Consider the following 22857-nt stretch of genomic DNA (forward strand, 5'->3'; position numbering starts at 1 on the left):
TGCAAAGAAGGACGACACATTTGATGTTACCCGAACAGGATGTGTTTAATGTAAAACCAGGCCACATCAGAGCCTCATTTATTTCGAGACAGTGCATATTTACAGTTGTAGTGAACAACACTCTGTTGAATTGGATGGGCCACACAGCAAAATAGAAAGCATCTCTGCAGGGTACAACAGAGTTTAGGCTCTGTTGAAGTGGAACAGTCAAAAAACAAACAGCTGAATGGTGACACACAACAACGAGACCCTTTCTTCATATGGAGTTCTTGCTATCTTGATCATCTTTAGCCATGTGTCGCAGGAGAGAACCTGGATGGTCTGAACTTCATCTCAGTGAAGGGAACGGAGGAGTCTTTACCTTTCCAGTCTATCCACACCACTCCCTGCGTTGGATTAACCACAACATTGATTCTCTTTGGTAAGTGGGTAGAAACACAGAAAAGGAAAGTCCAGTAACTCCTGACTGTTTAGTACCTGATTATTAGTATTAATGCCATAAAGTCCATTGAGGTTGGCTTTGTAGCAGTTTTTATACCACCAGCCTCCCATGTACGCCCGAGAACAGTGGATGCCCATAGAGTCAGGGTCCTTATCCCGGGTTGAGAATGGACGGTCATTGTGGTACTTCATTGAGTCACCTGGCCAAGAATGACAATGTATTAATTGCAATGAAGTTCTGCTAATAGTTTGCAAGATGGAGCAAAACATGTCACCTGCTGTTCCTGTGTATCCAGACACTGTGAGGGCAAAATTATTTTCCTCAGAATCAATGGAAAAGTTAGCATAGTGCGCATGAGCTGTTTCATTTCCGGATCGCAGGTCTACCCTCAAGCTCATGGGACCAATGCTGGTCAGGTTGTGCAAAATTGTATTTCCTGTTGGTTGTGGCGGAAGGAAAAATGTTATGTACATACAAATCATACTATTAAGTAACATTTGGTTGTTTGTTTAGTGACTATTCAAGAAACTTTTGCTATACCGAGCCAGAAATCTTCACTAAGGTTTCCAAAGCCGTCTTTGTATTCACTCCAGGTCCTGTAGAAATCTGTTTTTCCATTCATTCGTCTTTGGAACACCTAAAAAAAAATAAACAAACAAAAATTGAGCCATCCAGAGGAACATATTCTGTCATTTCACAAGACATTCAAACAATTCCATTCATTTCACCGTCCAACCGCCTCCATCAGTCTCCATGTCGCAGTAGACTCGGAAGACCTGTCCCTCCTTTCCCTGGGGGTACATGTCTACCTCTCCTGACTGAAGAGCTCCATTTAGCAGCTCCTGAGAGCACTCGGTCGGGTAGGGGAAACGCAGCTTACCTATGAAATAGTTTGGAGAGGAAATAGTTAATGAGTGTTAACACTGGAGTGGATAATGAGATTGGGTTCGAGGTTTACCTGTAATAAATTCGCTGGTTACAATTGATGTGTAATGTCCATCTCTCTCGCCTTCTACCAGAACATTATAGCGTGACATGGGTAGCAGTCCTGTCAGTTTATACTCTGTAATGGCGGGCTCTAAGATAAGTTCCTAGCACAAACAGTAATAATCACATTAATACACATTTATTTAATTGTTTGGGAACAATAACCATGGGCCAGGACTCACCATTGAGTCCTCTCCAACCACTTGGTAGGTCAGTCTGTAGCTGTGATAAACCACAGTGGAACTTCTCCAAACAATCAGAGCAGAGCGAGCACCCACTTCACTGGCTTTGACCGCTTATAAAAGATACATAAATGCCCAAATAGTAAGTACCGCTGTCTTCAGACCCTGATCAAACATGCTTGATTCAACCCTGAACTTGCATCTACTCACAATTGGCAGTGGTGAAACTTGTTGTAATGGATGTGCTCTGAAGACTGTCCTTCTGGCTCAGGACTTTGATGGTGTACATAGTCCCTCTCTGAAGGCCTCTCAACTGGTGCTCAACTGAATTTCCAGATACCATCACTGTCACAGTCACATTAGGAGCTGTGAAAAGGCCAATTAATTAGTTGGTTTTGCAATAACCAATATTGTATCATCAAGACACGAGGTTTATGGTTAGAGCACCCACTCTTGGATGACTCGTAGCTGATGATGAAGCGGTCTACTTTTCCCAAGCTGGGAGTCCATTGTAGCACTGCTCTGGTATCTGTCACATTGATGGCTCGTAGGTGGCTTGGTGGGGCAGGCACTGCGGATGAGAAAAAAAAAACAATTGCACTGTAGTAAATATAAAGAACTTTCACAATTAGAGAACAGAGGTGTTGTACCTGTGGTGATGATGGACAGTAGCGCATCGCTATGGCGTCTCCCTTGTGTTGCAGTGACAGTGATAATATAGGATGATCCAGAAGATAACTTGGAAAGAATCACATACGTCTGTTGGGAGTCCAAGTTCACAGTATGTATCTCACCTTGAAGGAAAAATTATAATTAATGCAACATTCATGGAGTAATTATGATTATGCATTTCAGTGTTCTAAATGTTTACACATACCTGTGACAATGTGGGTGTAGGTAATCGTGTAGCCTGTGATAGTTGTTTTGGGTTTAGACCAGGAAACCATCAGTGATGTCTCTGTTATGTTACTGAAAACCACATCTGTGGCAGGCTCTGGACCTAAAGAAGAAAGACTTAGAGTTTGGACACATTCACTGACAAAAGGAACAGTGTAGTGCATTTGGTTCTACCTGTGGTCGCAATAACTCTATGAATCTTGGATCTTCGGTCCACCGCCATCCCATATATGTGCAGGACATACCTCGTATTAGTACGAAGGTTACTAAATTCAATTGATCGCACACTGCCAGGTACCACCAGCATGATCCTTTTGCTTTCTGTTTTACTTTTTGTTGCAACAACTTTACTTGAAGAGGAAGGGCTCTCTTTATGTACGTGTACCTCAATTTTGCTCTTTGCTGAATAAACAATGTCTCCTTCAAAACCCTCCTCTTCAAACTCCTCATACTCATCTTCATCGCCTTCTTTTTGCGGTTCCCTTCTGACCACTGTGAAATTCTTGAACATTCCATGTGGTGCTGCCCATGAGAGGATGAAGCTGTGGGATGAGATGTTTACAACTTTCACAGAACCTAATCCTCCTGTCCTTGTGGAGCCACCATGGGTCGTTGTTAAGCTCTGAGAAACTCGAGCATTTTCTGAAGTGGCTGCAACAGAGGCATTCACTATGTTTTGAACTGTTGCAGTGCCACTCCCTTTTCCTGTCTTGCTTCCATCCGTGGAATCAATAGAACTATGCACAGTTGAAGTAGGTTTTCTTTTCCCAGTTTTGCCATCTTCAGAGTGCACTGTTATTGTCCTCCTCCCCTGGCTGTCTGTGTTTCTATTGTCAACAGAGTGCACAGTTGTCATGTGGCTGCCTTGTGCAGTATTACCGTTAGCCGATTGCACAGTGACGCTGCCTTGTCCAATCTTGCCACCAATGGAGTGCCTCGTAACAGTCCCTCTGTTTTGCCCAGTCTTGCCATCAACAGCATGCTTTGCCACATACTCTCTTCCATTTTCTGTCTTGCTTGCATCTGTGTGTCTGTCGTCAATATTGTGCACAGTTTGTCTGTTTTGTTCAGCCTTACGAACAACATAGTTCAAAGATGGCGTGTGTCTGCCATGTTCAATCTTGCCAGCAATTGAGTGTGAAGATTTAATAGGCTTCCGTTTTCCACTCTGGCTAACCTCGACATTTCTGTCATCAACCACCTGGACAGCAGCAGTATGTTTGCCTTGTCCAGTCTTTGCACCAACTGAATCCGATTTTATGGCTTCCCTCCCTCTTCCGGATTTGCTAGCTTCAGGGCTTCTGCTTTCAGGAGAGAGCATAGTTGTAGTATGTCTTCCTTGTCCAGTCTTGCCATCAACAGAATGCAACGTTTTTGTATCTTCCAACTTTCCGGACTTGCAGTCCACAGAGTGCGCTGTTACACCACCCTTTGCGCTCTTGCCAGCATCAGTTGTAGATATAAGTCCAGTTTTAGCTACTGTGACTGAATATGTCCCTTGTTTGGTTTTGGTAGGCTCTGTGTGTATGTCTTCAACAGCAGGCAAATGTGTCTGTTTATCAGTGTTCCCATCAATAGACTGTACACCGGTATCCACTTTTAACTTTTTCATCTGCTTTGATCCTAAACTTTGAGTTGAGTTCTTTTCAAGGAGTGTGGACTCCTCTTTGGCATCCTTTGCAGCAAAGGTTTTGTTGGTTGCCACAATCCTTGTAAGAATTGTTGACATTTTAGCTGTTCTATTTACATTTATCACATCACTCTGGTTAATGTTAAACTGGGGTTCATCTTTGAGTTGATGAGGTTTTGAATATGATTTTGACATGGTTCCTTCTTTTACGACTTTAAGATGAGTTTTTTTAGCGCCTGAGGCCATTGTTTTGGCTTTGCGGGCCTCCTCTGGCCTTCGTCCTTCATGCTTCAACAGAATTTGACCAACAGTTGCGACTGTGGTCTTTATGGAACCACCATGGATTATACTTTTCTTTGCAGGAGCATCCAACTTGATCTGTTCTTTTTGAAGACCTAATTTAGCAGTAGTGGCAAACTTTGAGTTTATGTCAGTTAGCTTGGCTTCAGTCCCTTTATTCTGGTTCTTTTTCTCCAGTTGCACCTGGGCTGACACTTTGGTTCTGCCCTCTATCTTTTTCTTAAGAGTGGTTCTTTCTTCATTCTCTTTCTGGGATTCAGTGTCCGCCCTTGCCATTATCACCCGTTTGGCTTCTTCTGGCATCACAGAGAAGAGGGATTATTGTTAGAGGGTTTAGAATCATACCAGTTACATGCATTTAGTTATTGAGTCAGTGATAATATCACTTACTTTTACTGCACTGGACTCTTTGGACACAGTTACTGCAGTCTGGACCAGCGAATCCTTCCTGGCAGATGCATTTTCCTTTCTGACATTCTCCATGATCACTACACTCATTTGGACAGTTTGCAGAACATGGAACTGATTGGGAAACAAAAATAATTTTGTTACATTGAAACAGAGACTACAAGCCATATAGGAGGAAACTAAGAAGCATACATTTGTCCTTTAGCGAGGATATCTCTCTCTCCAGTCTGGCCATGCGTGCTTTCAGCTGTACCATCTCTGCCTCACATCCGCCAGTGCAGCCACTAGGCATCAAACTGATCTTATGTGTCATGACGAGCGGAGTACCAGGTTTTAGGCTCACTTCATGCTCTTTGGTGTTGCTTGGCTGACAGTCATTAGCAATAACCACCTTGAATGGCTGTGAAGAGGCAGTCTTTACTTTAGTGTCACTGGCAGCTGTGTTTATAGTTGCCTCATGTGCAGAGGTTTGGGCCTTACCCTTGACAGAACCAGAATCTCCTGTTATATTTTGTTCTGTGATCACAGGTTTGTCTTTTAAATTATTGATATCACCAGTAGAGGGAGATTTGGCCAAAACTGAAGGATCGGCAGTGGCTGTTGTCTGGGGTTTTACTGCTACTGGGGCACGAGTTGCAGTGGCCTTTGCACGTGTGGCCATTGGGATTGTGGAAGTTGGTTTAATGTTGGAGTTCCTTAAATCTTTGACCCCTGTAGTGTGATTATCAGATCCCATGGTCTTCACCTTGACATCAGCAGAACTGCTGGATGAAAAAGGTTTTGCTGAAGTCAAGAGAGGAGTCTGGACTGTGGGGACAGGACTTTCTTTCGAGTTCTTCACTCCTCCGGTAACGAGAGATTTCATAACAACGGTCTGATTGACAGAGGGTATTAGCTTGTTTTTGGTGGTTTTTGTGCTACTGGCTGACTTTGTGGATGCTGACTGAGCGTTTTGAACTCCTGTGGGGCCTGGCATGACTTTGGCAATCTTCCCATTACTGTCCGAAAGAGATTTATCAAAAGCAGTTTGATTGACAGAAAGTTGCAGTATTTCTTTAGTGGTTTTTGTGTTGTTGACTATTGCTGACTTTATGGCTGCCGACTGATCGTCAATGACTCCAGTGGGTCCATGACCGTCCTTTGTAACCTTCACTTCGGTGGCTCTCGTGGATTTAGCTAAACCTGTCTGATTAACTGATACTGTAAGCTTGTCCTTCTTGGCTGCAGTTCCACCACCTGTGGATGCCTTCATTGATGGGGACTCAGCAGAGCGGTTCACTGTCGGTTTGGGCTTACTTCTCGTGGTTGCCGTAACGTTGAGTATTGATGGTTTTTGATTGGGAAGAAGAGTCGGTGGAACTGTCTGGTTGATATTTACATTATGGGTGGAGCGACCGGTCAGTTTGGCAGGAGCGGTGCTGGTTTTTGGTTTTGGAACAGTGAAAGCAATATTTGTTTTAGCCAAGGCATTTCCTGCGGAGCCTCTCTTCTGATTGGTGCTGGTTTGAAGTGATGCAAACGGAGTGAGAAGGAGGAGAATTCCAAGTATAAACAGCATTTTGAGGCAGTAACCAGAGATTAACTTTGGAATCTCAATTGAATATTATTCTTTAAATTAACAAGTTTTTCTTCTGTGGAGTTTAGCCAGCTTCTACCTACAAATGAGAAGAATATTATTAATTGCATCTTTTCAGTTAATCAACAATTTCAAAAAATGTGAGTATCATATGTGTGGCTTTCTTTCAGTCAGTGTTGGCAACCAAAAGTAATTTTATGATCAGTAGTTACATGGCAATGCTGATAAACAGTACATTTTTACAAAAAAAACTGAAATAATTTAAAAAGGTGTGGTCATGAACGCTTGTAAACCTAGTGATAAGAAGTTCTGAAAAGGTAAATGTTCATTAAGCAGTCATCCACAAGCAATGATCTTAAAACCCATTCCATCATTTTTTGTTGATTTTCTGCACCAGTAAATGAAAATATATAAATTCATGTGAAAATGTAAATACCGACTCTCTTCCATTAACTCAGAACAGACATGTAAGAATATACATTTATGGACATATTGTAACAAACAAAGCTGACCTTTGATTCATATTTAATTAGACCTGCATTTACTGTGCAGTTTCAAAATAGGGCCATACTACAGGTATGTATGAGTCGACATAATGTGACAGTGTTCCAACCCACACCATTAATAGTCCATTCATCTGCTTGCCGGGTCCATTTAGATTGTTTTTAACAGGAAGGAAGAAGTCTGATGGTGAACCTTAGGGGAGAACTAACAGTGGGGGACTGTATAGGACTGTGGGACATTGTTTGTCTTTCACCCCGTAAAAGCTTACATAAGCATCTGCAGTCACGGCCAATAAAACCCACCTAAAGAAATACTGTGTGTCGTATTGCTGAATGTAATTGATAGCATATCAAGTTAAGTGATCAATGGATCAACACATTGTAACACCCGATGACCTACATTTTGTGTTTGGCAATGAAGAGTGTACCACTTTAACTTCAAAAAGGGAAGGCGTAACTTATCACAAGTTTATTTTCATTAACTTTTGCATGTAGCTGAATCAATTAGCTGAATCAAAGTAATTGAAAGGCCTGTATAAACATGTTATGCAAGCCAAAAATATTTGTACTGGCAAATATTTGAAACAACCTCTGCAGGGGAACTCTCCCCAAATTTGGTTTGCAGTATTTAATTACCGCTACATACACTATGTGTCTATTTCATGCAGAATCTAAACAATAGACATATTATTTTTTTGCATGATATTTTGACAGTGAAAAGACATCGACACCATTACATTTATTTCTTCACCCCAACTTATCATTGGAAGAAAAGACACTTACCTGATCAATGGGTTTTGTATCTTATCTCTGTTTGCCTCTTTCCATTTGAATGGAAAATTGTCCACAGACTTGCAGGGTGTGAGTTGAGCAGAAGAAAGGTGGCAAGGGATAAAGTTTGCTTCTACTTAAGGGACCCCCACATCCTTTCTTCCCCCTTAACTCCTCCCCTAAGCTATCCCACTCACTCAACCACCTCTGAAAATATTTGAGCTTGACAAAAAATGGGTACATTTCCATTGACTATGGCTCATTGATTTCCCATGGATCTTCTTTTGTTTACCAATATCTCACTAAAGATCACACTGTTTAATGACGTTCAATACATTATAATTTACATGTATCTTCAATTCATTTTAAATTTGGTTCATTGTGATTTTTTTTAATTGTCAACTTAATGTTAAGTGACATTGTACTATAGGCATAACAAGGTATAACTGACGCATGTACAAACACACATGGCATATAAATCTCCAATATTTGAATGAATGTTTGGTGCCAGAATCATGATTCAGCTGCAATACCTGTACATAACATAACACTGAAGGTATTCAGTGGCCACTGTGGGGGGACAGGAGCCTCTTGCTATATGAATTGGACGTCTGTTGGAATTGATGAGAGGTAACTACACCACAGTTATGTAAGAGACCAACTATCGAGCAGATTTTAAGGAATGCTCTGTGGACGCCCTGCATCTCAGACCAAAATGGCCACCCACCATCTGTCCTTTGTAAACCACATGAAGACGAGTTAACTCAGGCAACACTTCCAACCATTGCTACATGCATGCATATTAATAAAAAAAGACAATTTTGATCACAGAGCATGTTCAATGAATGTTAATACGTATTTTTCCCCATCACAAAAAAACCACAAGAAAGGGCATGAAATGTGAATTGTATGCTTAAAATCCTACAGAAAACACATTATGTCATGCAAAAGAAAAAAAAAGAAAAGTAATAGTTTCCTGTGGTCTTCTATTTGTAAAAAAACATGTATAAACTAATCATAAAAAAGAATGCTGTGCATCAACATCAAAAGGGAATGTCAATATTGCTTCAAAATTCATCGGAGTTAATCAATCTATCTATCCAAGTATCCATCGGCCACGATTGTCAGAAATACTCCATACACAGAGCTCTCTTTATCCTCATCTTCCACTTCTGCTCAAATCTCCTTGTTGCAAACTGTACCACTCCACTTCACACCACAGCTGCACCCCATTTTACTGCCGACCCTGCACTGGCCTTTGGGAAAGGCTCAACCTTAATCAACGATACTTCACACCTGACAAAATATAAACAGCTCTGAGAAAACATGTCATATTGGCTTCCGAAGCACATTTACTATTACATATGTTGCTCAATGTACAAAGTAATGACTGTCATTGACACTAAAGTTCTTGCGGCAAACCGTTTGTGTAAAGTAGGATTTTTAGGTTTGTGTAAAGTAGGAGTTTTAGCTCCACACTAAATATTTATTGAGATTGGTAATTTTTTGAACGCTATTTAAATATGCTCTTTCCTTCATAAGTCTGAAGTGTTGAAAATACACCCAATTTCGTATGTCATTATTGAGTCTAACATGAACCAATTTACTTTAATTCTTATTGGATGAAACCCAGAATTTGTTTTTTGGCATTGGAAAACAAAGTTTGAAGGCATGACAGTGGCCCTCCAGGACTGGAGCAGGACATGCTTGCCTTAGATTGATTTCCAGTCAATCATATGATACATATCAACAGGTACATGTACTCACAATAACATTCGCACAAATGGGCTACAGTCTCCAATGATGCTTGATTTCGAAAGGATGCTGGGATACACCCCATGGAAGCACCGTAAGAACTTTTGTATGAGTGATTGAATTCACACAAACTGTCACATTAATATCTTACATCCTCACCATCACTGAACTCGATAAAGTTGAGTGGAAAAGTGCCCCACCTTTTATTCCTGTATAATTTTCAAAATGTGATCAAGACTGTACATTTGCCATTTGTTCCAATTCTAAAGCAGAAGTCAATTCAAAACTTTTTCGACACAGTAATGTGTCCTATGATACCAAAAGTCTTAGCCCAGGGAACCTTTTACATTCCAAAATATATTTCGACTCGATTTCCACAGAGCACACACACACACACACACACACACACACACACACACACACACACACACACACACACACACACACACACACACACACACACACACACGCACAGACACACACACACACACACACTCGCACGCACACACATATGCATATACACAGATGTACATACAGTATGTATATATACATACAGTATGTATATATACATATAGTATGTATATATACATATAGTAGCCATTCGATTTATTGTCTCTCATCATTGTATGAGGTAGGCATTAGCGTGAAGGGTCTTGCCCAAGGACTCACTGGATGATGTTTTTGTGCTCATTTTCTCTGCCCCAAGCGGGATTAGAAGCCTCGTCTCCCGTATGCCAAACTGCTATTTATATATATATAAATATCGATATAACCGGACTGTCGATATATCCGATCCTGCGGCATGTAAATTTTCTCCTTGCATTCATCATAATAAGCAGTACTATTGATATAACCGATATCGATAACGAGACTTTACTGTATATATATATATATATTAAAAAAAAAATAAAAAATCCTCATCTCACCCACCATGGGTGGTGTCTGTCCCCATTTCAGCTCGGGTCCTCTACCAGAGGCCAGGAAGCTTGAGGGTTCTGCGCAGTATCCGTGCTGTTCCCAGCACTGCGCTTTTCTGGACCGAGATATCCGATGTTGTTCCCGGGATCTGTTGCAACCACTCGTCGAGTTTGGGGGTCACTGCCCCGAGTGCTCCGACCACCACAGGCACGACTGTCACCTTTACCTTCCAGGCTCTCTCCAGCTCCTCTCTGAGCCCTTGGTATTTCTCGATTTTCTCATGTTCCTTCTTTCTGATGTTCCCATCACTCGGGACCGCTACATCCACGACAACGGCTTTCCTTTCCCCTTTATCTATGACCACGATATCTGGTTGGTTGGCCATTACCATCTTGTCAGTCTGTATCTGGAAGTCCCACAGGATTTTTGCTCGGTCATTCTCCACCACCTTGGGAGGTGTTTCCCATTTTGACCTTGGGGTTTCCAGTCCATACTCCGCACAGATGTTTCGGTAGACTATGCCAGCCACCTGGTTATGGCGCTCCATGTAGGCTTTCCCTGCCAGCATCTTACACCCTGCTGTTACGTGTTGGATTGTCTCAGGTGCCTCTTTGCACAACCTACACCTTGGGTCTTGTCTGGTGTGGTATATCCCTGCCTCTATGGCTCTGGTGTTCAGGGCCTGCTCTTGGGCAGCCAGGATGAGTGCCTCTGTGCTGTCCTTTAGGCCAGCCCTTTCTAGCCACTGATAGGACTTCTTGAGATCAGCCACTTCTGCTATGGTTCGGTGGTACATCCCGTGTAGGGGCTTTTCCTCCCATGATTGTCCCTCTTCCAGCACCTCATCCTCTGTTCCCCATTGACTGAGACATTCTCTGAGTACATCATCCGTTGGAGCCTTCTCTTTGATGTATTCATGGAGCTTGGATGTTTCATCCTGGACAGTGGCTCTCACACTCACTAGTCCCCGGCCTCCTTCCTTACGGCTTGTGTACAGTCTCAGGGTGCTGGACTTGGGATGGAACCCTCCGTGCATGGTGAGGAGTTTTCGGGTCTTAACATCCGTGGTCTGGATCTCTTCCTTTGGCCACCTTATTATTCCTGCAGGGAATCTGATCACTGGCAGGGCATAGCTGTTTATTGCCCGGGTCTTGTTCTTGCCATTGAGCTGGCTTCTGAGGACTTGCCTCACCCGCTGGAGGTATTTGGTCGTAGCCGCTTTCCTTGTTGCTAATTCGAGGTTGCCATTGGCCTGTGGTATACCGAGGTACTTGTAGCTGTTTTCAATGTCTGCTATTGTTCCTTCAGTGAGTGAGACCCCTTCAGTGTGGACTACCTTGCCCCTCTTAGTCACCATCCGACTACATTTCTCCAGCCCGAATGACATTCCGATATCACTGCTGTAGATCCTGGTTGTGTGGATCAGGGAGTCTATGTCCCTTTCGCTCTTAGCATACAGCTTGATGTCATCCATGTCGAGGAGGTGACTGATCGTAGCTCCATTTCTGAGGCGGTATCCATAGCCTGTCTTGGCGATTATCTGGCTGAGGGGGTTCAGTCCTATGCAGAACAGCAGTGGGGAGAGTGCATCACCTTGGTATATGCCACATTTGATGGACACTTGCGTTAGTGGCTTGCCATTTGCTTCAAGTGTGGTTTTCCACATCCTCATCGAGTTTGCAACGAAGGCTCTCAGGGTCCTGTTGACCTTATACAACTCCAAGCATTCAGTGATCCATGTGTGTGGCATCGAGTCATATGCTTTCTTGTAATCAATCCAGGCTGTGCACAGGTTGGTATGTCGGGACCTGCAGTCTTGAGCGACTGTTCTGTCAACCAGCAGCTGATGTTTGGCACCTCTAGTATCTCTACTAATGCCTTTCTGTGCTTTGCTCATGTATTGATCCATGTGTCCACTTATCTTAGCCGCAATGATGCCTGACATGAGCTTCCATGTTGTGGAGAGAATGATAGTTGGAAGGAACTGCACCCTTTGAGGAATCCTTCATGATCAGGATTGTTCGCCCTTCGGTTAGCCATCCTGGGTGAGTCCCATCCATCAGCAGCTGGTTCATTTGTGCTGCTAGGCGCTCGTGGAGAGCTGTGAGTTTCTTTAGCCAGTAGGTGTGGACCATATCCGGGCCTGGTGCCGTCCAGTTTTTCATACCTGAGACTCTTCCTTGTATATCTGCCGCTGTGATGGTAACTGGGTTCTGTTCAGGGAGGTTGCTGTGCTCCTCTTTCAGAGTCACCAGCCATTGTGCACTGCTGTTATGTGCGACCTCCTTCTCCCATATGCCTTTCCAGTATCTTTCAGTTTCCAGCCTTGGAGGGTCTGCTCTGCTGTTAGAACCCTGCCACTGAGCGTACACTTTCGCAGGTTGTGTTGCGAACAGCCTGTTTATTCTTCTGGCCTCATTCTCTTTCGTGTACCTCTTTAGGCGACTGGCCAAGGCCTGGAGCCTTTGTTTGGCAGTTTCGAGTGCTTCAGGTATGGTTATCTGCATGTACCTCTTGGGTATTGGCCTTTTATTCACACCTCTCTGGGTCTCCGTCAATTGACTCACATCTTTCCGAGCCGCCTTGATCTTGGCCTCCAACCGTCTTTTCCATGGTGGGTAGTGAATCTCGTGGCTCTCATGGTTGCTCTTGTAGCCAAGCATGTCTAGGATCACTGATGCTGAGGTGTATATCAGCTCATTGGTTTCCGTGATCGTTCCGGTCGGGATCGTTCTCAGTGCTGCATTCACAGTTTCCATGAGACTTTCAGGTGGTACTTCACATAGCCGTTGTAATCGGTGCCTTCGTTGCCCAGTTTTCATTCTTGCCATGATGTTATCTCTCAGGTCATTTGCTGCCTCGCTCAGCATTTCATTTATTGGGGCTGGCTTCCCAATCTCATTATTCATTGGGGCTTGCCTCCCAATCTCTGGTTGAACCTCTTCCTGTGATGTGGCAGCCTGGGGCCCTTCACCTCGGAATTTGTGTTGTACCTCATCAATCTCAAGTTGTGATAGCAATTGCCGTTTGTGGATATTGGAAAACTGAGCTACTAGTTGTTTCGTGGTCAACCGTGACTGTGGGTTTCGAAGTAACCATTCAGCCCCCATTCTCCGCATGTAACCCCTCTGACTAGGGTTGCTTGAGTAGTAGCATTCCAACAGAGCCATGTTATCGCATCTCGTCCATCTACGCTTTGTTCCAGTAGCCCATTTTTCATCAGGGTGCTCTGGTTCCCCAGCACCTGACGCAGACCTTGTTTGGCCGGGCGACGTCTGAGCCGGCATGTCATTCCATTTATTGTCTCTCATCATTGTATGAGGTAGGCATTAGCGTGAAGGGTCTTGCCCAAGGACCCACACTGGATGATGTCATTGTGCTCATTTTCTCTGCCACAAGTGGGATTCGAACCCTCGTCTCCCATATGCCAAACCGATGCCTTATCAACTGAGCTATCCAGCCGCTATATATATATATATATATATATATATATATATATATATATATATATATATATATATATATATATATATATATATATATATATATATATATATATATATATATATATATATATATATATAAGCTTCCTGACTCGAGCTAAAATGGGGGACAGACACCACCCATGGTGGGTGAGACGCGGATTTTATATATATATATATATATATATATATATATATATATACAGTAAAGTCTTGTTATATCGATATTCAAGGGAGTCCGAAAAAATATCGATATAACCGGGACTATCGATATATCCGACCCTGTTTGCATGTAATTTTCTCCGTGCGTGCATAGAAATAGTATCGATATAACCGGGACTATCGATATATCCGATATCGATATAACGAGACTTTACTGTATATATATGTCTCACTGTATATATATATATATATATATATATATATATACAGTATATACCTCAACTTACGAACACCTTATCTTACGAACTTTTCATCTTATGAAAGTCAAATTTAAAAAACTTATAATAAGCACACGACCTACGGATCTGGCGGAGTGATCTTCGGCGGAAGCACACGACCGAACAGCGCTCCAGCCGGGGCTACTTTCCACACCCCCTCTCATTGAATGCACATGTCGATCGCCTACTTGGAGCTTTTTGCTGATAATTTTACTATGATGTGACCGAAAAAAACACCACAGGCTCGTGTTTAGCCATAGAAGACACAAAGTCGCTGAGAAGGAGATAATTGAAAAACACGAACGAGGTGTGCGTTTGTGTTATTTAGTGCCCGAGCACGGCTATGCTAAGTCAACCATTGCTACCATTCTCCGGAACAGAGAAGCCATCAAATGTGCGTCTGTTGCAAAAGGTGTTTCCGTGCTCTCAAAGCGACGGTCTCGGGCAATCGAAGAAGTTGGATAACTTCTGTTAATTTGGATTAACGAAAAGCAGCTATCCGGCGACAGTGTGTGTAAAGCTATTTTATGCGAGAAAGCACGGCTAATTCATGCCAATATCGCCATGCGCCAACCTGGAAGTTCGGCGCTTATTGAGGATTTTAAAGCCAGTAACAGAACATCTGAGGAGGAGATGGCTGCAGCATCAAGTGAGCTCATAAAGGCAATGCTGGCAAAGTCGAATGATGTGCAGGCTTTTACCGAACAGTTCCATTCAGAAAAGACTGTGGCTATGACAATCATCAACATTATGAACAATAATGTGATGCCTCAGCTTCGTAAGACCTTACAAGTCAGAAAGCAACAGGTGTCAATTAAGAGGTTTTTAATCAGCAAAAATGATGAGGAGTCTCCAAAGAAAAAAGAAGAGAAGCCACACCAGAGGTTAAGTTACCAACAGTCCTTATGGAAGGTGACTCTCCTTCCATAAGTCATCAACGACCATCAAAAAGGTAAATAAAACTGTATTTTACAGCACAGTTTATTTCTTTAATTACAGTCCTTATGTAATGTGCATCTCTTTCCAAACAGCAATTCCCTTTGACCTTCGACCTCCAACACTATTCCATCAAGCCATCAATGACCACCATAAAGGTAAATAAAACGACTTTATTTTACAGCACAGGTTATTTCTTTAATTACAGTCCTTATGGAATGTGACTCTTTCCAAACAGCAATTCCCTTTGACCTCGGACTACCAACGTCATTCCATCAAGCCATCAATGACCATCACAAATGTAAATAAAGTGACTTTATGATACAATGCAGTGTATTTCTTTCATTACAATACAATAGCACATTTATTATACATAGAATAAGGTATGTTGTGTGTAGTTTTAAGGCTTATTTAGTTGAAAAGTATATTTTATGGAAACCCGGGAACGGATTATTCCCATTTTAATGGTTTCCTATGGGAATTTTTTTTTAGAGATACATACTTTTCGCCTTACACACTCTGTCTGGGAACCAATTAGGTTCGTAAGGTCTCACTATATATATATATATATATATATATATATATATATATATATATATATATATATATATATATATATATATATATATATATATATATATATATATATATATACAGTAAAGTCTCGTTATATCGATAGTACCCGCTTATTACGATACTATTTTCATTTCCCCTGCACATTTCTAGTCTTTTTATGTATAATTAGTACCGTTTAGTACGATACCTGGTTATTACGATAATCCGGTTATTACGGTGCTCCTTTTCATCCCCCGCCGGCCATTTTTGTTGTTTATATCGATATATCCGTCGCGCCATTGGTCAACTTGGTCACGTGTCTTGTTACGTGAGCCGCCATCGGTCGCGCCATTGGTCGACTTGGTCACATGAGCCGCCATCGGTCGCGCTATTGGTCGACTTGGCCGTGTGACTTTGTCACGTGACACGCCATCGGTCGCGCCATTGGTCAACTTGGTCACGTGTCTTGGTTACGTGTCACGCCATCAGTTGCGCCATTGGTCGACTTGGTCAGGTGACTTGGGTACGTGCCCAGCACCCGTGTAGCAGAGCCATTTTCATTTTCAGACGCTAGCTCGTGTGTAGCAGACGAGATTGAAGTGTTTGTGTTAAAAGGTAAAAATGAGAAGCAGAAGAAGATTGATGACTTTTTTAAATTGTATACATAATACAGTAAGATGTAAGCGTTGCAGTTTCCCTGTTGTGTTATGTACATGCCCACTGTACTGTATATGAATGCAATCGTTTTTTTGCAACAATGTTTCTTGTTTTGTCTGCTGAAGCGCGATGATTTTGAAAATTATTAACATTCCATACTGTCGATGAGAAGGTTTCTTCAGCCGTCATCTGTACAAAAGTGAAGGTTTTGGACGTTTCGCCTCCTATCCAAGAGACTTCGTCATCCATCCAATTACCACCTTAACATTCACGTCTGTTGACCGTTGAGAGCTTGACAAAACTTTCGCTCTTTTTCTTGCCAAGATGGTATCCATTGACTCCTTTGGTTTGCAGATGACTAATGTTTCAGCCTTGGCTCGTAGTTCTGGCATATAACCTCTTCAGATTCAAACGTAATGAAAAGTCTAATGGTCGGAGGATGGAACAGAGCAGCAATTGATGGCTCCGCATTGAAGTGATGCTCAAGTCCTCCCATGTTGCTTACATTGGACTGGGCCCCTGAGATTAGAATAATATCAACACATAAGCCTTTGCTTGTTCCTCACTTCTCCATCGTTCGCTCGCTCTTTGTGTTAGTTGTTGTCTTTGGTGAAAATGAACGCTCTCAACATTACTATTTTTAAAAGGTAAACATGATATTTTGGATCACATTGGTTTGAAGAAGAAATATTTAACCCAAAATCTGCTGCCTGTTACACCAGCAGCAAGGTAGACATTTGCTGACATTTTGTGCCAACCAGAAAATCACCTCCTCTCCCTCCTCCATCACATCTGTGATGTGATGGAGGCAGGCCGTCTACAACTTTAAGGATGACTGTGTGGAAGACAGAGACCTCTCTCAGCTTCTTTATGGCAAGGCCAATGAATGAAGGAGAAAAAAATGAAAATAAATATGTGCACCTGGAAAGCTAAATCAAACAACTCACCAACCTCAGTCACCTGACGTGGAGGGACATTGTAGCATGAATGCATCTGAGATTTGCTACACAATACTGAGCATTGACTTTTATCTAGACTTTAGTACAAAAAGGATGTTTTTTTCACCACAAAACAGGGAAACTATATTTGATATTTTACCGTATATTCTCATGTCAACTGCAGACATTCTCTTGCTCCTTGAGAGCACCAAAACAGATGTGTGGGAAATGGTACGAAAGAAAGGCTGCATTTTACCGAGCCCTTGTCTTCCATCCGTAACAAGGGAATATGTGTTATTTTGCACATCTGCAGCAGTAAGTAATAATGTCCTAATAATAATTACTCCTGGAGAAGAGACTGTCGCTTTTATTTCTTACTTTTTTTAATCCTATGATTTGAAATGGCATAAACGGATCCTGTATTGCAAAAATTGGGATTTCTACATTTGGCTTATTTATCAGAAAGCCCAGAATCAGAATGCCTTTAATTGTCTCACAATTGGGAAGTTTATATTCATATGACTTAATTTTAAACACCTAGCTCGTTCTTGCTGTTGATCTTAAATTCCAAGTGCAATGCTTTTTGAATCCTACTTTTGTTTAAGTGCTCTCCATTCAGCTGAACCCATATATGTCAAAGCTAGTTTACTTTGCCTGTCTGTTATCCTAGCTTGCAATTGATTTTTGTCTAAACGTCCATGTATTACTTCATTAACCCAATGCAAGTTACATGAACCGTCCACCTATGTGAAATTAAACAACATGGAGCTCTCGATAGAGATAAAGTGACAGATTTGTAAAATGTTCAAAGTGATTGCTGTATTTAACTTGGAGTTCACTCCTCCTGTTTTCAGTAACCTGGTGCAACGTAGGAATCACGTACGTCTCCTTACATTGTTTACATTGCAGTTGAATAGGGCTTTTACTGACTCCACTTGAAGCGGCTCCTCCTATTTGAGAATGGAGAGCTACACTCACTCTTCACGTCCGTCATTTCAGTCACAAACTCAGCGAGAAGTGGGATCTCGGAGATTGCCATTGCTCACAGATACTTTAATACACACAAGAAAAAGTGTTTGCGCTATATGCCCTATATTATCTGGTTAACTGGCACAACACTCAGACAACGTTCCTCCCATCTGAATTCGATCTGACTTCAGGTATCAAAAATGTAATTATCCCTCCATACCGACACAGAGAAAAAGAGCGGTGCTCTCAGTCTTGCGTTGGTTGCAGCAAGGAGGAAAGCTACTACAGTTTGCACTGCTATTCAGAGATCTGCATGTCTCTGCAAAAGGCCTTGGACCACCGTTAGTTTTTTTGTGCAACAGTGACTCATTCTCTTCATTCGAAACCCATCAGAAAACTCAAAACAAACAACCAAACTTGCGAGTGTGATCTCCCTATCCACATTCTATTCTTGACTTTTACAGCCAGTGAAACTCTTAAATTGGAACATCATTCTTTCACTATGGTAACAAAAATAAACTGCTGCTGGGTTACATTCACCATCATAAAACCTTAATTACAGGTTCGTGCAACGCTGAGCCTTTCGGTTGTAATCAGTAGGAAGAGAGCTCTCAAGAACTAATATTTAAAACAGCGCCACCGAGTGAAGATTAGTTTTATGTGCAGGTCAGCTAATTCGCGAGTTCAGGTTAGGGTTAGATAGGGTACTTTCCTTTTAAAACATGTGGGAAAATAAAATATATTGATATTTATTTTGAAAGTGTGAAAATTGCTATCATTCACTACTAAATCTTATGACTCTATTTAGTTTGTAGTATTACTAATTATTAGTCGTAATAGAATATAGCAGAAGTCCGACAACAGAAGATTAGTTTGTGGATTTGGACATAGAGCTTGAACCCAGTTTAATCAATAGCACTGTTTATATCATGTCCATGGCTATGAAGATGGCCACATTTGCCATCAACCACAAGGTATTTATTTACCTTAACTCATTCACTGCCATTCAGGAATTTATTCGGGAATTGAAAATATGACGTAGAGCGCCATTGCAGAATGTGTTCGAGTTTTGTTTTTTTCTTGTTTGTGTGTTGATAAAGGACTGGCTATGGCCTCTGGCAATGTTTTGTACCTTCAACAAAGTGGAAGCATTTCCCCTTTTTCCATGTTAGCGCTTTGTTCCAGCTTCAGCTGTTGTTAAAGGGCGATATAAATCAACATGTATGTATTTCTATTCCGTCTCGTCCCTCCACTTATGTGTGCCCTCCCTCCCCTCCTGCCCGCTCAGCACGATGGGTGACAGAGCCTTCAGCTGCTCTGCCCCCACACTCTGGAACTCACTTCCTCCCAACATTCGTAACATCGATTCTCTTCCCACCTTCAAGTCCCCTCTAAAAACTCACCTATTTAAAATTGCATTTTATGTGGAGCTCTCTCTCTTGTTTCTATTTATAATTGTATTTTATAATTGTATTCTATGTGTTATTGTATTTTGTTTATTATAGTACCTATGCTTGTCTGTGACTGTAAATTGTCCTTGAGAGCTTTGAAAGGCGCTTGAAATGTAATGTATTATTATTAATATTATTATTGCATTGTATTTTGGACAGCAACCCTCATTTCAAGCTCATATAAGTCAAGACCCATATAATTTAGGAATTAACTTTTTTTCTGATGAAAGAAGAGAGTATAAAGTTTCTTACGCATGCATTGAATGTTTCTGCAGTCCTAAAACTCAATATCTTGTGGGTCCTAGAATTCAAGTGACAATGACAAAAACCCTGGCACTGGAGTGGACACATTTTTGCAAGTCTGGCAGTGAATGAGTTAACATAGCTCCAGGGCTTCCTCGGTTATTGACACTCCTGCTTTTTTTCTACCATGGTGTAGGAATACCGTCAGTTGCTCAATTATGTTCTGCTTTTAGTTTATTTTTTTTTAATATTTATTGTTTTATTTATATATATATTTATATATTTACATATATGCTCCATTTATTATTTGAACAACATGTGACAAGAAGAAAGATCAGATCAGCATTGTCATTAAATGGTGAGTACAGTTTTGCTTTTTGAATGTTGCTGTGCCGATGACCATTTTGTGTTTGTGAGCCTTTTACTGAGCATCGTCATCTTTATTAAGTTCATAGAGTTGCTTGTTCTGGAGCCACAAGAGGACATAAGCCAGTGTCTTCTTGTGCCGGTCCCAAGCCCGGATAAATACAGAGGGTTGTGTCAGGAAGGGCATCTGACGTAAAAGCTTGGCCAAAACAAACATGCGAATCAAACTCTGAAGATGGAGGACACTGATTCACTGTGGCGACCCCTTGAAGGGGGGAAAAGCCAAAAGGAAAAGAGGAATAGAATACAGTGTATAGTGAAGGTACTTAAACTTGTGATTTAATCAATGGACACATCGCACATTTACCTTAGAAGTGAGACATATGCAGCATATATCATCATATATATTTATATACTGTATCAGCGCCAAAGCATAATTGACCCATATACCTTGAGGAGTTCAGCCAGCCTGATAATGAGCTCAGCAAGTAGTTGGACACCATCATTGTTTGTTTTCTCTGAGGGTAACTGTGTAAAACAAGCTTACTACCACATTAAATTAGTAACCACGAGGGAAAAATGAGCAAGGCTGAAAAGACCTGGCCTAGTTCTATAGAGGATTAGAGGTAGAGGATTTGCCTGCAAAAGAAGATATCCATGGGTTCAACACGTTTGAGCTGGGAAGGAGGAGCAGTTTCGCAAGCCTAAACAAGGAGCACGTTGAATAAGCAACGTCTCGACAAGCGTGCCCAAGGACTGCCACTGAACTCTAACCCTGCAAAGACCCCGCCATCTTAAAAGAGAAGCAGACGTTTCCCTACATTGGCACTGGCAAACACCATTCAGCAATTTTATTTAATTATCACAAGTTGCAAATACTGTTTTCATGTCTATATTTGCATTGCAAGTGTGTGAGATAATTATATAAGTCGTTGTGATTTGCTATATTAACTTAGTTGATTGCAATTGTTTTATTAAGTATTGAAGTTTGGATTTATAAGTTACATTGAAAATAGTATATTCACACCTGTATTTTGTGACACTCTACTGTACATTTACAGTTAAAAAGGCTAAGCCTAAAGGTATATTTACACAAAAAGGAGAATTTATTTACATTTCAACTACATTTTTGCTACAGAGTCAACATGTCATGTGAAGGTGAAATCGAGCAACCGTACCCAAGAAGAGCAAGTTAAAGCAACAGTAGATGTAACACCACAACTGTGGCGTTTTATGTGACGAAGCAGACACACGCGTTATCATTAGTAAACTGTATTGACCGTGACTTGTAGCATCAGCCGACATGGGGAAGAGAGGGTGAACATTTACACACATGCGCAGTAGATTACAAACGTAAGGTACGGCAAGTCTGTGCGTCCAAACAACCTGTATATAACTGTTGAGGTAATATGTTGCGTCACACGCGTGTACGAATATTGAAGTGCCCCTTTCAACCCTTTCATGTCTTTCAATTCCTTGATCTCCTTGATGTGCGTCTCACCCTGACGCATAGCATACGCTTGACAGACTCATCTCGGAGTCACGCCGGGCGTCAGACGGACATCACGGCACGACTTGCTCGACGCCGCGATCAAGCTCTGCGCGTCACCTGCCTGGGTGATCTGACAACGAACCTACTTACAAATAAAGAGAACCATCAAACTCTTTATTGGCAAGCCATCCAGGAGGATTTTTTTCCCACCTACTCAGCCCAATCAACTCTCCAAATGGAAAGTACCAGATTTCCCAGCCGCCCATGAACCCGGCATCTTCACAGCAAGACCCCTCGAGCCGAGCTCCCGATGGGCCGCCACTACCCGTGGGCGCCCCGACCCCACCGTGAAACCTGCCGCACCCTGATGGCCAACATCGTCCAATTCGCCTGGCGACTCTGCAACTAGCTGCATCGCTTATGTCCACGATCGGACATCGTATATGTCCACGATCGGACATTGTCGGACATCGCTTATGTCCACGATCGGACTTCGGGAAGACGCTTCATGGCCGACTCGGCCGCCGACGTCAGCGTGCTTCCTCAGCGTCCTGCAGAGCGCCATGGCAGCGCGATCATCGCCACCGTCGCCGATGACCGGCCTGTCCGTGCCTGGCAGCATGACCAACCCCACGCTTCTTCGTCCTCACAATCCCTCATCGATCGACTCAAACTGGCAGTCGTAGAGCACTCTTTGCCGTGCTCCCGTACAACGACTTCAGGCACCACGAAACTTCCTCGGCAACCACCCCACCGACGCCTGCCATGCCCGATGACCGTCATCTTGCCTGGCCTCACCATGTCGCAGAATGACTTTTGTTTTTATTTCTTTTTCCATCATTGCTTTCACCGACTTAGGATCCAGGAGGGGAGCCCTGTTGCGTCACACGCGTGTATGATTTTGAAGTGCGCCTTTCTGTCTTTCAATTCCTTGATCTCCTTGATGTGCGTCTCACCCT

General features: G+C 42.2%; 1 protein-coding gene across 2 annotated transcripts; it reads right to left on the reverse strand.

Annotated features, from left to right (window-relative positions):
- Window positions 1–19: 19 nt before the first annotated feature.
- Window positions 20–7797, reverse strand: tnxba (tenascin XBa). Of its 2 annotated transcripts, none has more exons than XM_088999536.1 (15): window positions 7709–7797; window positions 5039–6501; window positions 4829–4960; window positions 2683–4731; window positions 2489–2611; window positions 2262–2405; window positions 2063–2182; window positions 1822–1977; window positions 1612–1724; window positions 1401–1533; window positions 1171–1322; window positions 983–1079; window positions 717–878; window positions 478–641; window positions 20–386 (listed from the first exon to the last, which is right to left on the reverse strand). In XM_088999536.1, the coding sequence occupies exons 2-15, from the start codon at window positions 6402–6404 to the stop codon at window positions 288–290; spliced, it is 5010 nt and encodes a 1669-aa protein (XP_088855662.1). In that variant the 5' UTR covers window positions 6405–6501; window positions 7709–7797; the 3' UTR covers window positions 20–287. The 2 variants fall into 2 exon arrangements, with proteins under 2 accessions (XP_088855662.1, XP_088855661.1); XM_088999535.1 differs by having other exon boundaries at window positions 2683–4734.
- Between the last annotated feature and the right edge of the window lie 15060 nt (window positions 7798–22857).

Source organism: Hippocampus bargibanti, linkage group LG06 (assembly GCF_051943395.1).
Source record: "Hippocampus bargibanti isolate YZ-2025 linkage group LG06, ASM5194339v1, whole genome shotgun sequence".
Lineage (NCBI taxonomy): Eukaryota > Metazoa > Chordata > Actinopteri > Syngnathiformes > Syngnathidae > Hippocampus > Hippocampus bargibanti.